Source organism: Sipha flava, unplaced genomic scaffold (assembly GCF_003268045.1).
Source record: "Sipha flava isolate LNK unplaced genomic scaffold, YSA_version1 207_pilon_pilon, whole genome shotgun sequence".
Classification (NCBI taxonomy): Eukaryota; Metazoa; Arthropoda; class Insecta; order Hemiptera; family Aphididae; genus Sipha; species Sipha flava.
In genome coordinates, this window is record NW_020272813.1 from 1,117,948 (window position 1) to 1,133,030 (window position 15,083).

Genomic DNA, 15,083 nt, shown 5'->3' on the forward strand with positions numbered 1-15,083 from the left:
AAATTAATCATATAACGATTCTGAGTGGAGTTGAGTTCTTTATATCACCAATTATGTTTTCGGGATTTTAATTTATAGCCATTTCTTGTTTTGTAGTTGATAGCCATTTAATCTCGCTTGATTGTTGTACTTCTAAATTTCATTAACACACACATTAAATCGGTATTATAGCATATGATTTGTGCTTCAAAAATAATTTTAAATGTCTGGGACTGAATATAAAAATATAATAAAAATCATAATGTAATACAAAATCACATAATAAAAATAAGATATGGATCGTATTTTTTTTAAAATATAATACATTAATTTATTTAAAAAAATTAATGTATAAATAATTAAGAATATAAATTACTAATCTATCATTATAGTATGACAATAAATTCAATAATATGTCAATTTGATCACGGGTATCAATTATTGTTTATCTTCATATATCATAACATCATAACATTTTTGGTTGTGGAACGAACACAGACTTCTATACTAGTAAGTATAGAAGTCTGTGGGAACGAATAGTGGTATTATCGTCCATAGATATTGCTACGGTTATAGACATTTACAACCATAACCGAGGTATTTATCAGATAATATAAAGTAATTTTAAATAACACTTTTTTTACCACATGTTTACTAGTTAGTCATTTTTTGGTGTATTTATGCATATTGTATATTTTTATATTTATTAGAGCTATATAAGTTCTTAATAATTTTAATCGCCTATTTTTTTTTTTTACAACATAATATCTGGTACTTTTTGTTGTGCATAGGTATTTAGTCATTTTTTTGTAAACAAATGCATGCATATTTGCGTATTTTATAAAGCTAGAAGTCCCTAACCCAAATAATAATCCTAATAACTGACAATATTTGTTTCCATATTCTTTAAATTGCAAATATTGGCCAAAAATATATTTTTGTAAATTGAAAACATGGTTAAGATCAAGAATAGGCCAGCATAGACTAACAGGTATGGCTTTGTTGCACGTGCAAAAAAATTATTGTATCCATTGATTAAACAATCAAAAAAAAAAAAATTTGCAAAAATGAAAAAAGAAATTTGGAATTTCTTATTTGACTACTTACCAACCTTATGTTTTCTATTTAGGTATTTGTTAAATTAAGTTACCTATCTTAATTGTTTTTTAAAGTTTTTAAAAAATAATTAATAGGTACTACTATTACTACTATGATTATTTGTTGTTTTTTTTTATACAGGATTCTGATTGAAGGTACAATTTTAATATAAGAACTATTTGTGTTGTTATTATTAATACTTATTTTATATGCAATAGGTTTTAAATACAGCGCCGGATTATCCATTAGGCAGAGTAGACGCCCGCCTTAGGTCCTCACTCATTTAAGGGGTCCTGTGAAAACGGAACACTATATTTTTATTTTAATTAATAATACCTGTATTTTATTTACAAATTTACAGGACAAAAGTCATTATGAAATATAATAAATATTAAGTTGTAGGTGTTATATGCAGTAATAATAAGAATATTATTTTGAAAATAATATAAATAATATAATGATTCATTCATTTTTCTTGCAAATAAAAAAATGTAATAAACATGATTTTATTTATTAATAATAGTTGGTTATTATTAAAGCTATTTATTTTAATTATTGGATTGTAATGTTAAAGATGTACGTAAAAAATAATTTTGTAGGGCCCAAAATTTTAATTCCTTAGGGGCCCACAAATGTTTAATTCGGCACTGTTTAAATATATTTAAATATAAAGTATTTATTAAATAAATATTAAATTAAATTTGGTACTTGTATTTTTTTTATTAACTCGAATGAGTAACAGGAACGTAAGCTGTAGATAATGAACCAGGAGTGTACCCAGGAATTTTTTATGGGGGGAGTCCAACATTTTTATTTCAACTGGTCTCTAATTATAATTATAGTTTAATTTAATACTAACAAATAACTGTTAATAACTATAGTAATAGTCACAATAGTTATACAAACATCACACATATTCTACACAAAGGTTACTATAATACATAGGTACTATAATTTGAAATCAATTTTTATTTGATAGTAAAATGTTATAAAAAAATACATTATTTAACTAACAATAATAAATAATATTAAAAAAGCAGTATAAATTAAACATGATTTATACATTGTTGGTATATTATATAATCTATAAACTTTGTACATTGAAAATAATGGAAAATTAAATTACACTACCTACCTATATCCTATTTACTATTAAACCATTGAGTATGTAGAAATTTCAATGGGGAGGGTCCGGACTCGAAAACCCCTCTTGGGTATGCCCCTGTAATGAACTGTAAATTATTTTTAAGTTTATATTGAAGAAAAATTAGTTACGCCCCTCACCCACCATGGCCTCAACTCAAATACGCCCTTGGCCGCGGTCAGGCCCGGCTCAAGGGGCAAGCGACATAGGCCCAAGCCTAGGGCGGCATTTTTCCTGGACAATTGTTATGTATAAAAAAAAATATTTGATAAAATATTTACACGTAAGGGGCGGCAAAAACTAAATTTCGACTATGTTTGTTTAAACATTTGAGCCGGGCCTGGCCGCGATGCATGCATAACATTAAAGATTGGAAAACTGAAAGCCAAAGTGGCAAGGCCATGTATGACGCCTTGACCAATAATTGAAGATAAAAAAAATTCAGGGTGTGCGAGCGCACACCCTGCTCTCCCCAAATGCCGTCCCTGATTGTTAAATGGAATTGATGCGGATGAAATAATTGTCAAAGAGACTACCAAAAGTAAAGTGTTAAAAAATCTTTTTTTGTATTAAAATAAAATATTAATAAATTATTACTTGTATTAGATTCTGTACTATCTTGTTGTAATGTCCTATTTTTAAATATTATTATATTGAATGTGTTATGCGAGCGAGGCGAGCAAATTTTTTTTTTTAATTTTGGTGGCCTCATTAAAATATTTCCCTGTAAAAAAAAAACTACCTATCCACCCCTTAGTATACACATTTTAAAAGATGTCACTGGCAAGTTTAATACCTCGTGCGAGAAACGCCTGGATTAATTTTTCCCTTGGGCTCTTGCTCGCTCTCCACGGCCCTGGTTGTGATGTAACCTATCAGGTTAGACATCAGTTTCACTGAAACTGTGATCGTCGTAGAAATGACTAAAATAGTTTTTCAAAATAACTATTTATAGGTGTTAGATTTTGTTGTCTTCAATTTATAGTAATAAATAATTAAAATGATACAACCTATTTTTAAACAGTTATTATTTAAAAGTATCTGTTTTTTTTTTTTTTTTTTTTTTTAAAGGGATATTCAGCCTCAAAATCTTTCCAGACGAACCGCCCCTATATATTATTCCTATATTATCTGTTAATTATATTCACCAGGATTTGGATTTCATATATTTGAAAAGTATTGAAATACGCATTATAATATGACCAAAAACACCATAAAATATGCCCTAAAAATATTAATAAAAAGAAAAGAAATTTGAAATAACTAATTTTTTTTGAAACACATTGTCTCATATCATTATTTAGTATCTACTTTATATTTTTATAGATATAATTTTATTATATACTGTTTACTCAATTTAATTAAAAAATACAGAAAATAATTTATTTGTCCGTAAAATCTCGAGCCCCGATTAATCACACCGATATCGTATCGAATTATCGATATCATTGGCCAACACTAATATGCGTAGGTATATTATGTTATAATCAATTTTTTATCAATTTTACCCATTTCTAATAATGAATCGAGTTTAAGTAAATTCGGATAATTCAATAAAAAATCCTTACTTATAACAGCAGTTTTATACACACAATACCTACTCAGAAACCTAGAATTTAACTGAATATTTACAAAACTTAAAGCAAGGAAAACTTCCTTTGTTTAATCCAAAAATGTTATACACGTAATGTTCAAATTTTGGAATATTATATCTGTGTTATCAAATTATAAAAACATTTGTATTATAAAGTTCTTTACGAAAATATCTAAATATCTATCCTTGGTTTACAAAAAAATAAAGAATTTAAAACTCTACAATCAATAAATAAAATATTAAAGGGCGAATCGGAAGAGTTCAATTTCATTTGTAACCTAACACTAGGACATGAAATTTAAAGCAGATTAAATAAATTAAAAAGTACCAATATTGTTTTTTTCTAATGCCCTTCCAAAATTTTAGTTTACTCCCCCTGATGATTTGGTTTGGTTATGGGCCTGCCAGAAAATCCCAATGAGTATGGTTTTTACCAGGTTAATTCAATATAGACACATGGGCGTCCCCAGACATTTTTTTAGAGGGGGGCCTAAATTAATTAAAAAAAAATATGTATATTTTTTTATACATTTTGTACTTACATTTTATTTATACATTATTATTTTATCTCAAATATAAGAAATATGATAAGATATAATAATTCAATTATTATTAAAGATAGTTTTCTTCCCTATGTAATATATATGTTATATTAAAGTAATCTATGTTTACTGAATTGGCGCCATACAGATAATGCTTTGAAAAACATTTATAAAATTCTAGGGGGGGGGGCAAGTGCCCTGTCTTGATCCCTCCTGGGGATGCCCATGTAAAGACGTTAACATACTTCAGTGAGTGGTAAAATGTTTTGTGAAATAACCTGAACTTTTTACCATCAGTATTCAAAAACCCAATATGTTTTCAATGAATGGCAAAGATTTGTTAGAATTTTAAATTTTAAACTCGATTAACTATTAAAATTTTAATAATATTTATGTTCATATTAGTGAATACATTTTTTGTACTCACCTAAATCAAATTGAGTCCAGAAACCCTTCCGTTTTTAGTATTCAAAAGTTTTTTTAACTTTGAATAATAATAAGAAGTATTGATCCAATTCTATTTTTGTTTCTTCGATTCTTATTTTTATCTATATTTTAAACCAGAAACTATTTTACCTAGCAATAATTAATAATACTGGGGAGAACATTTTTTTTTAAGTGAACTAATAGAAAACCCTATGCATTCACTTGTTTGAATTGAAAATTATAAATATTTTATGTTTTATATAAATAAAAAGTATATTAAGGTAAATAAAATATTTATTTCTCCTTCAGTTCATGAAATGTTAATATTTAAAAATTAAAAATATACATCACGAATGAGTAAATATAATGAATAAATATATAGCAAAACATTAACAAATACAATAAAATAATAATAAGTAATACAAAATGTAAGATATAAGGTCAGGTAATTATGTATTTGCTATTTTGTTTTGATATTGTACTTAGACAAAATGTGTACAAAGCAATAATTTTAAAATGTGAGTCTAATATAAAATAGTAAAATAAATAACAATTACTTATCACAGCATTTGTTTTGTTCTACAATTTGTAGTAGCAAAAAGTTTGACCACAATATCACCATCACCTCCATTAATATACATTTCGCGTTTAATCTTTTCACATACTTCATTTTCGATAGAACGTACTAAATACTTGGGTTAAAGAATAATTCATTCTTAAAAATTTAAATTCTAATCAAAAGAATTGAAATATAAAATGTACAAAATTAATAGAGTATTAACAATGAATCTAAAATATATTACAGTAAAAAGGATATTATCAAGATTTATATTGTTTTGTTGACAAGCCAATACCAAAAGTGCAGCTCGATAAGTACGATCGCTATTGATCAAAATTTTCAATACTTCATTGTACCTTTTTATTGATAATAATACCAAAATAGCTAGTTCCTAAAACAAATTATTTTTTAAATACTTTAAAAAAATAAAAATAAAAATATAATAAAATAAATACATTATTTTAATTTGATGTAAAACAAATATTTACAGTTTAATTTATGTGGTTAAATAAATGTACATCCTTAAATAATTATTATCACAGATACTTTAATAATAAATTAATAATTTCAGTTTTTAAAATTTACGGAATATCAAATTAAAATACAACGTAACTGTAAGTTATAAGTGATATTATTTTACAATATATAAAATTACAATAAATATAAGTGTGTATTTTTATTATTACTATTGTATTTTTATGTAATATCTATATTAAATAATTGAATGGGAACATAAATATTTACTCCAATTTCATATTTTAAAATTTAAAATTAAGTAAAAAAACTAATATAAAACCCAGATAATATTTTCATTTTTTTAATAAAAATGTTTAACTTTTATTAACTCTTATACAGACATAGAGTGAACAATGTTTTCTAATAAAACATAAATGAACAAGCTATGTTAACTATAAGGTTTAAAAGGATATATGAGAAGTATCTGTCACTCATTACTGAAATTAATCAGGTAACAGCTAGGAAAATCGTTAAAGCATTTAACACTTTCAGTTACACATTCATAATCCTATATAAATTTGGTTGGATAGACATTTTACTTTTGAATATTATGCTTTAGTATTAAAAATACTTTAGTTATTTTACTGAAAACTATGTTATTACCTGATTTCTATTGGACAGTAAATGATCAGCCCAACTTTTTAAAACTGTATCAAGATCATCTTTTGATAATGTACACTTTGCTAACCATACAGCTTGTTCCCACAAATTATATGATATCAAGTAGCGGCATGCTTGTGTTCCTTTGCCAATCATACATAACAGCTGAATACCTGCATAATAATGTCATATTATTATATTTGACGTCCAAAATATTAATTTCAAAAGATCTACCTTCATCGATTTTATTTTCTGCTATGAAGTTAGCAGCAACCAATTTAAGAGTACTTTGATTAGTAGTGTTAGAATCCACAGTAGCAATTAAACAAGCCCTTTTAATAAAACATTATTAAGAAATTAATGAGAAAACAGAACAAAAAATCAAAAAGAAAACGGCATATTTACTTTAATGCATCTGTATAATAATTTGGATCGTTTACATTAGTTGCTAAAAGCAAGTCTAATGCTTTTGCTTTCTCACCAAGCAATATAAATTTATCAACAACACGTCTCATGTGCATATGGTCTCCACTTTTCCATTCATGTAACAAAACTTGGTCCATTTGTATTTTCTAAACCAATTGTAATTTATTATAAAAAATATTAAGCTACTAAAACATTAATCACATTCAAACAAGATAGTAAATGTTAAAAAGTGACATAAGGAATACAAGATAAAATTAGTGTTAAAATAACCAATCCATTAAGTTTATGTAGGAGATTCTTAAAAAAAAAATACTTATAGTTATGACTGATATTAATAATTACAAAACATACACATTATGTATAGTAATGAAAAAAACAGTTTTTAAGTATTAAAAATATTTTTAAATATACAAATTCTAAAATTTGTCTCAAAATTCTAGTATTCTTATATTAATATAATACATTTTATAAGCTTACACGATATGTAGCACAATCACAAACAACATCGTAACAGGAATCTAAAGGAGGAACTACACTTGTGGCAAAGTCATCACCCATCATAATGTAATGAAGAGCTACAGTCCAAAATTGAACTTCATTCTTTAAACCAAGTGATTGACATACTACAAGAGCTCTTTCAGCTACTTTTGTACATAATTCTAATTCAGTCCATGGCAGAGAATGACAAGCATTTTTAATCACTTTAAAATAATATAATTATTAGTAAAATAAATAAATTAAGAAGAACTATTAAGGAATGTTTTATAGTACTTACGTGATAACTCATAGTTATTAAAACCAAACTCAGTGCTGTACACTTTTTTACATGTAGCAGAAAGCCAAAAATAAAACATCTTACATAAATCACGATCTAAAATTACAGGAGGTCCTTGTAAATCTAAATTAAAAAAAAAAAAAATGTAAAAATTATGTTAAGCTAGTTAAATTATTTTATTATATTATTAAAAATAATATTCTGACCATCAAATTCATAATTATATATTGAAGAGTAGGATTTGATGAGTTTAAGGTCGAATACTCTTATGGAATAATCACTGAACATGATGACAGAATGTTCTGCACTAGCCCAATCAGCATCAACAACTGGTAATTTTTTATCGGCTTTTATGGTAGAAATTAACTCAATAGATTGTGGAGACTTTAAAAAAATATAAAATATATAATATAATTTTATTTAAATATTATAATGTACACAAAATATTCATAACTAGGGAATGGATTTAAATTTAGTAAAATATTAAAAATATTTAAATATATAATTGTTTATTACTTAATAAATATTTATTTATAATATTGAAATATTGAAATTGAAAATAAGATATAATTCACTATAATTTATAAATAATATATAATTAAAAAATAAAAATTTTTATTCTGAATCATTCGTATATTCTTCATGAGAGAAAAAATTAGAAACGACATATTATTTGAGATTTTCAAATTTTAAATTACGGCTATTCGATCTTAGTATTGCTTTATAATGACTAAATGACTTCTCCACATCAACGGAAATGACAGGTGTATATTTTATACATGTTAATTCTTTTGACTGAACTCTATTTCTAAATTATTTTTTGGAATTTTAGTTAATAGTATTTCTCTATAGACTTTACAATCTTAAATCCTAGGGTTTTTCCCAATATTTTTTGTAATTTAAATTTTGTTAAAACTCCAATTTCTCCAAGAACGCATTCTAATTGCTTAATGGCATTATCTACTATTTTTAGGCTCTCGGTTAATGCCATTTTAGAAGTTTCTAATTTTGAAATAGTATCAACTTAAAATCCAAAATTAGCAGAAATAAGTGCTAAATTGTTTTGCTAGTTTTTTGAAATTTCTACCTACTTCCTAGATAAGATATTGTATAGACTTAATCATATATTTTTGTCCATCGTAAAATACTAAAATAAAAACAGAAATTCTACAATAATATAGATTATGTATATTTATTACTAAAATTTTTAACTATTATTTATTTATTTGTATTTATTTAAAATAAAATTGAAAAAATTAAATGAAACATACACATATGTCAATAACTCTCCGATATTAAAACTACATAAAAATATTTATTTAAATTACAATCCGTTCCCTATTTATAACAAACATTAAATAAAATTGTAGCATGCATTCAAAATCAATAACAATTTCCTCAGACTAGTGTACATTTTAAAATCAAACTCACTCCAAAAACATTATAAATGTCTATGCCATCTGATGATAGACATAAAAATCGGAAATTACCAGCTCCAGGAGCAAATTTCAATTTGTGAATTTCCGAACGGTTAATGTGATGTTTTTGTTTATCCAAGTGGTTACTTAAATCCCAAACAAATAAATTTCCATCACAGTCTACTTGAAGTGCAATATTTAACTTACATGTAAGATAAACAGGAGATTTTAATAAAATCTGAAAAAAAATGTTCATAACATATAACAATTACTAAACCCGAACATTTTCAAACTTACCTCAGGCTCTATCAAGGTACCCGGTTTCAAAAAACTATTTGAATCTATTAAGAAAGCATAAAGATTGCCAGCTATATCAGATATCAACAAATGTTCTGGGTATTTTAATCCAGTTTCATCTTCTAATAAAATAATAGTATAACAGATCAATGATATATTTTAGATTATTATTTTTTTATCTAAAAATTATTTTATACCTTCAATTATAGGAGTTGTTGAGTTATTGTTTTTACCTTTAGACATATTACATTGAACCCATTCCTTAAAAAATAAAAAAACTATAAATAATGTAATATATTAAATCATCATAAATATTAACCATGCAAACTGCTGGTGGAAACCTTTTGGACATTTTACTTAATAATGACATTGATTTTAAATCCCAAATTTCTACAGGTCCATCTTTAATTCCAATCACAAAATACTGTCTAAGAATATAAACTCCAATGAACAATAGTTAAATAGATCATATAATATGATTTAGATATGTATTATTAATAACATTTGTATTTACTTTAATGGTGATACTTTGACAAATAATACATGAGGCTCGTCTATTTTATTTATGCGTACTGGTGTAGACTGCCCACACTGAATATCAGTTATAATAACTTGGCTTTTAGTATTAGATGTATATGAATAAAATGACCAAGATATTATATAACGATGACTAATCCATTCAATACCTCTGATAAAATTTGTTAGAAAAATTATTCTATTAATAATTTCATAAATTGAAAATAACAACATAATATTAGTAACTTACCTAAGAGGATGAGAATGTACGTGATACTCTTTCATCAGTAATCCGGTAGCTAAATTAAAAATACCTAGATTCCCAGAATTTGTGCCTACAGCCAAAAGAGGTTTATATTTAGATCTTGTGGCTGATGTCAGTGGTGGACAATATTTAATAACAGTTAATGAAGACTCCAGACTAGGAAGCATTCCACGGGAATATAAACGTACCTTTGGAATCAACCCTTGGGTCTAAAAAAAAAAAATTATTTTAGTAAAAATAATAATTTTATATTTATTAAAGTTAATTACATCATTGAATGAAGGAAAAATGTTACTCAATGAAATGTTATGGTTGTCACGTCGTCCAAGGTAAAATGAAACATCGTTGGATGCAGTCATAACTTTTTCAAGTTCAAAAAATATAATTTTACCCATACTTAACAGTATTGCTATATTAAAATTTGATGTTATATGAATAAACAATGAATTGCAATCCATAATATAAAACTAACACTTCATCCAATTCAATACAAACCACAATTTTTTTCAGTAATCGGACAAACAGCCAAACCAAGAACTTTAGAATTTTTGGGTTGTCTGATGATTTCACTTTGAATTCTATGTTCATACCACAGATATGTGTCTGTAGTAGAATCTAAAGCAATAGAAGAAAAATTATGATAAAACTCTTGGTATGTAAAATGAAAGTTCTATCACCATTGCCAGCAACAGTTACAGGAGAAGCATCCATAGGAGACATTAAATAATTAGCTATAGGTTTACGTCTTAATTTTAAGGATAAACTTCCAGTTTCTTGAAGACAATATATTATATCACGTTGTCGACAAGAATACATCTAAACAATTTCCTTTTAATAATTAAATCAATAATATATAAATTTCTTTATATGAATACCTGACAAAATGGAGAAAATGACCGATCAATACTGATTACACCAACTGTCATACTAATGTACAGATCAATAATCAATATATCATGTTGATACATTAAAAGTATATGATTTCGTAGTGCACGATGATATGCAAATTGAATACAATCGGAAACCGTTAATGAACCATCCACCCTTTATTAGTCAAAAAATTGTAGTTCATATTCAAATATTTTTAATTTCATACAACATTATCAACTCACTTAGTTTGACTTTCCCCTAATACTAAACCTTTCATCAGTCTTTTAAATCTTGTTCTAGGGCGAGTAGATTCATCAGATACAGTAGAATTCTCACCTGCCGCAGTATTTGATATGTAAAATTTACGTCCATTACCACTAAGTGAGTTTTTCCGATCAAAATTGTCAAAAAATAAAATACATTCTGGACACAGGACTAGGAAAATATATCATGTTAAATAAATTTAAAATATTTAGTGAATGGAAAAACTTACAAGCAACTCTATTTAAATAAAATGGATCAAAAGCAAAACTGTTAATTGTGTCACAAAATGTTTTTTTCCATAGTCGAGTACCTTTACGTACATCCATTATTGAAAATGTGTTGGGTGAATGTAAAACACCTAACAGTAAATCATTATTTAGTGATGATGGCACCCATTCAAGACCTAAGATTAAAATAAATATAACACATAATATGTGATATTAACAATTATGTAAAAAAAATTCTTTACAATTGACAGGTTTTGATTGTTCTGAGTCAATCCACGAAATACATCTACCGCGACAGACATCCCACAGTGCAATATCACCAGCACAATCTGCCGATACTAATTCAGATGTTGCTCCAGAAATAGAATCAAATGGAACCCACAAAAGCTAAAATTTATATAAATAATATTTAATAGTATAACAAAAGAATTTATTTTGTATAGATATTTACTTTTTTAATTAGAGCTTTATGATCAGTAAAACATTGAACTGGAATGACTTTATCTGTATCAACAATTACAACTAGATTATTGGACCCATAGGCTAAAAGTCCATTTTCAGACCTATATTAACAATTACAATTTTATGTACTGAACAATTGTTTAAGAACTTAACTTTAAACTAAGGCAATACCAACAATTTCGAACCATTAAATGTCTTTTTATACAATTTTTAACAGAAAAAAACCAAAAAATTCAAAGACGAATATAATCCCTAAATAAATCATTTATCAAACTAATATTTTAACAAAAATATGTAAATATATCAGTCTAAAAAGGTTTTAAATTTTAAAAATTATGATATTTTTTTTCCAATGCCGATTACCAATCAATCGCTCCTTTATTCAATAGGTGACATTGATTTGAAAATGTTCTTGGAGTAGTCATGTGAAGCCTAACAGATGACTGTTCGCTTCCAGTGGAATGTCTTTTATCATTGGTTGTATCCATTAAAATATAAAAATATAAAATATAAAAACTCCTAGAGTAAATAGGAAGCAAATTAAATATGGCGGTATAATGAATATTCTACGGGCGATGTAATAAACAGATTAATAAAAACCGAAAAATACTACTGAATACAAAACAAAGCAATATTTTAGTAAATTATTATGATTATTATTATTGTTTATCTTATCGTTTACGACCAAAGACATATCGGCTGCCTAATCATACAACACAGTATGTGCATTTTACAGAAGCCACGGATATATAATAATCACATATAATATAAAATTAATAGTATAACTTATAAATATATACATCTGTGGTAATAATAGTATTATATAATGATAACGATAATATATTTTAAATGTATTATTTATATATTTATATTATATGTCTATGGTATTATTATATATATGTGGGAGAAACAGATTAGTGAAGTTACTCTGCATTTCGTATAGATAGCGTTTATTTATATACTATAATTTTTTTGAAGTACCAGAGATATATTGAATATATAATATATGCATTTTTTATGTCACCTTTATCATTCACGTGAACTGGAATATTGCGTTACATACATTTATTTCCTACATTTACTACCCGTTAGAAAATATTAAAACATAACAAGATCATTAACTGTGTTTTTAATTGTGTTATACAATTATATATTTTGAGTAAATACACAGTAGGAGAAACTGCAAGATAATCGAATATATTGTTTTATGATAACATACGAACTTATTACGTTTAAACTTTTTTCTCAAATACCATTTTTACTGTAATAATTCTATTATTTTTTCTTCCTACATTGACTACCTTACTTTTCATCTCCTCATCCAATACTACATCAACCCCATTCCTAGTATTAATCATACCTGAATATATTATTTTATAGCCCTCTCCTATTTCTATTGATTTCTCTCCTTTCCACTTATTTTCTAGAACACAACAAATATTAACTTTTCTCCTCTTCAATGTTTCTGTCTATTAATGTTCCAACAATTTACGTACCTATTATCGTTTTATACCTATCCCTCATAACCAGTGGTTAAAGTGGTGGTCGGATGGAGACGGAGATCCCCTTCTTATTTAAGGTAAGATAATGCGTCCTCTTTAATTTAAGTTGCTAAAAGTCCGAGTGAACGCTTAATGGCATTGGTTACTAAAATACAATATTGAATATACAATATTTATTATAATATTACAATATTATATGCAATTTATTTTCTTGATTAATTTGAACAAGGGAAATAAGAAATAATATGTAGGTATAACGATAAGCAAAAATGGTAGATAATGTACATCATAGGTTGATTTAATTGACACTGTGTCTAATTATAGATGATTCCCGAGCGGTTATTACCCATAGCTCTAAAATTAAAGTGATAGTGATATCGACTATTATTTAGAATAAATATAAACAGAATAGAATAACTATAAATAGTATAAAGGTGCGATTCATTAGGGCGCGACTATAAACGCGCGACCGATGTGGCAGACGCAATGCGGCTCTTTTTTTGGCCCCACGAGCCGCACGGCTCAATGACGGATTCCCTACAACTAAAATTCAACGCAAGAGACTCGTGGCGATTTTTGTCATTCGTTCGAGCGCATTTGAACTGCTTACAAGTGGGTCGTGTTTATAAAGATTTGTTTTTATAATAATACTATGATTTGTATTTATTTATTTGTATTTGTATTATAACAATCATGTTGAGAAGTCGGAAGAAAAAATGCTCATAAAACTACTTCTTTTAGAAGAAATTTACGAAGAAGAAGCAATAATCGAACATTCAATAAAAATATGCAACACAAAGAAAATTCACAATTTGTTTCTTACTAGAAAAATTGAACGATTTTACAGCATTATAATAGAAAAACATTTGTTTGAAGATGAGGAAATATTTAGAGAATTCAGTAAAAACAAAACAATCAAAATTTAAAAAAAAATGCTGTGTTCAACAGTCCCGCGGCTGATGCGTTTTGACCGCTTCTGGAGTAGTCGCAGTCGCACGTCGCCGGCGATGCGATCTTCGCGTGCGGCTACGGTGGTTTAGGGAAACTATTCTATTTAAAAACGTGAAAACCAGTAATGTGCGGCCAAAAAAAGAGCTACGTTGCGTCAGCCGCATCGGTAGCGCCCTAAGGAATCGCACCTTAAATATTAAATTGTGTTAGAGTATAGACACTATCTTAAAGCATTGATTAAACATACATATATATATATATATATATATCTTCAAGAATTGAAAAATGGTAATTTTTCAATCGCAAACATGTTGGTATCAACACAAATATGTATTTGGAAGCTCTTCATAAAAATATCAAATATTACTATTTAGAAGGAAAGCAATGCAGAAGACTCGATTTAGCCCTTAATGCAGTAATGTTGTTGGTGCGAGACAAATGTTTTGAAACGATCATGAAGATTTCAAATTTTTTGACATAGACAAAGAGTCTGAAAAACGTGTATTTTGTTTTATTAATTATTATTGAATAATTGTGTAACTTTTAATCATGAATATTCATTCGTTTTGTATTTTATTATTTATTAACAATTTAACTTCATACACTAGTACGATAACCAAAAAATTATCCATTACCCATAATGATAAGAGTA

At 26.6% G+C, this 15,083-nt stretch overlaps 2 protein-coding genes across 2 annotated transcripts; one reads left to right on the forward strand and one right to left on the reverse strand.

The window, feature by feature from the left end:
- Positions 1-5,199: 5,199 nt before the first annotated feature.
- On the reverse strand, positions 5,200-12,747 carry LOC112682590 (WD repeat-containing protein 11-like). The gene is made up of 23 exons (XM_025553223.1): positions 12,342-12,747; positions 11,968-12,079; positions 11,759-11,903; positions 11,519-11,692; positions 11,268-11,460; positions 11,031-11,199; positions 10,833-10,971; positions 10,651-10,770; positions 10,425-10,564; positions 10,141-10,364; positions 9,889-10,062; positions 9,694-9,802; positions 9,572-9,635; positions 9,375-9,496; positions 9,091-9,315; positions 7,866-8,043; positions 7,660-7,782; positions 7,362-7,585; positions 6,864-7,030; positions 6,693-6,790; positions 6,462-6,631; positions 5,601-5,733; positions 5,200-5,465 (listed from the first exon to the last, which is right to left on the reverse strand). Exons 1-23 carry the CDS (start codon positions 12,464-12,466, stop codon positions 5,344-5,346), a joined length of 3,450 nt encoding a protein of 1,149 aa, XP_025409008.1. The 5' UTR covers positions 12,467-12,747; the 3' UTR covers positions 5,200-5,343.
- A 914-nt stretch (positions 12,748-13,661) lies between these two features.
- LOC112682598 lies at positions 13,662-14,921 on the forward strand. The gene is made up of 2 exons (XM_025553233.1): positions 13,662-14,092; positions 14,185-14,921. Exons 1-2 carry the CDS (start codon positions 13,967-13,969, stop codon positions 14,404-14,406), a joined length of 348 nt encoding a protein of 115 aa, XP_025409018.1. The 5' UTR covers positions 13,662-13,966; the 3' UTR covers positions 14,407-14,921.
- Positions 14,922-15,083: the final 162 nt, after the last annotated feature.

Coding starts and splice junctions, on each gene's coding strand:
- LOC112682590 (XM_025553223.1), bottom strand. CDS start 12,466: ATGGATACAACCAATGATAAAAGACATTCCACTGGAAGCGAACAGTCA. Junction 11,904..11,967: donor ATAAAGCTCTAATTAAAAAA/GTAAATATCTAT, acceptor TATAAATTTTAG/CTTTTGTGGGTTCCATTTGA. Junction 9,803..9,888: donor GTCAAAGTATCACCATTAAA/GTAAATACAAAT, acceptor TTATATTCTTAG/ACAGTATTTTGTGATTGGAA.
- LOC112682598 (XM_025553233.1), top strand. CDS start 13,967: ATGCGGCTCTTTTTTTGGCCCCACGAGCCGCACGGCTCAATGACGGAT. Junction 14,093..14,184: donor CGCATTTGAACTGCTTACAA/GTGGGTCGTGTT, acceptor CATGTTGAGAAG/TCGGAAGAAAAAATGCTCAT.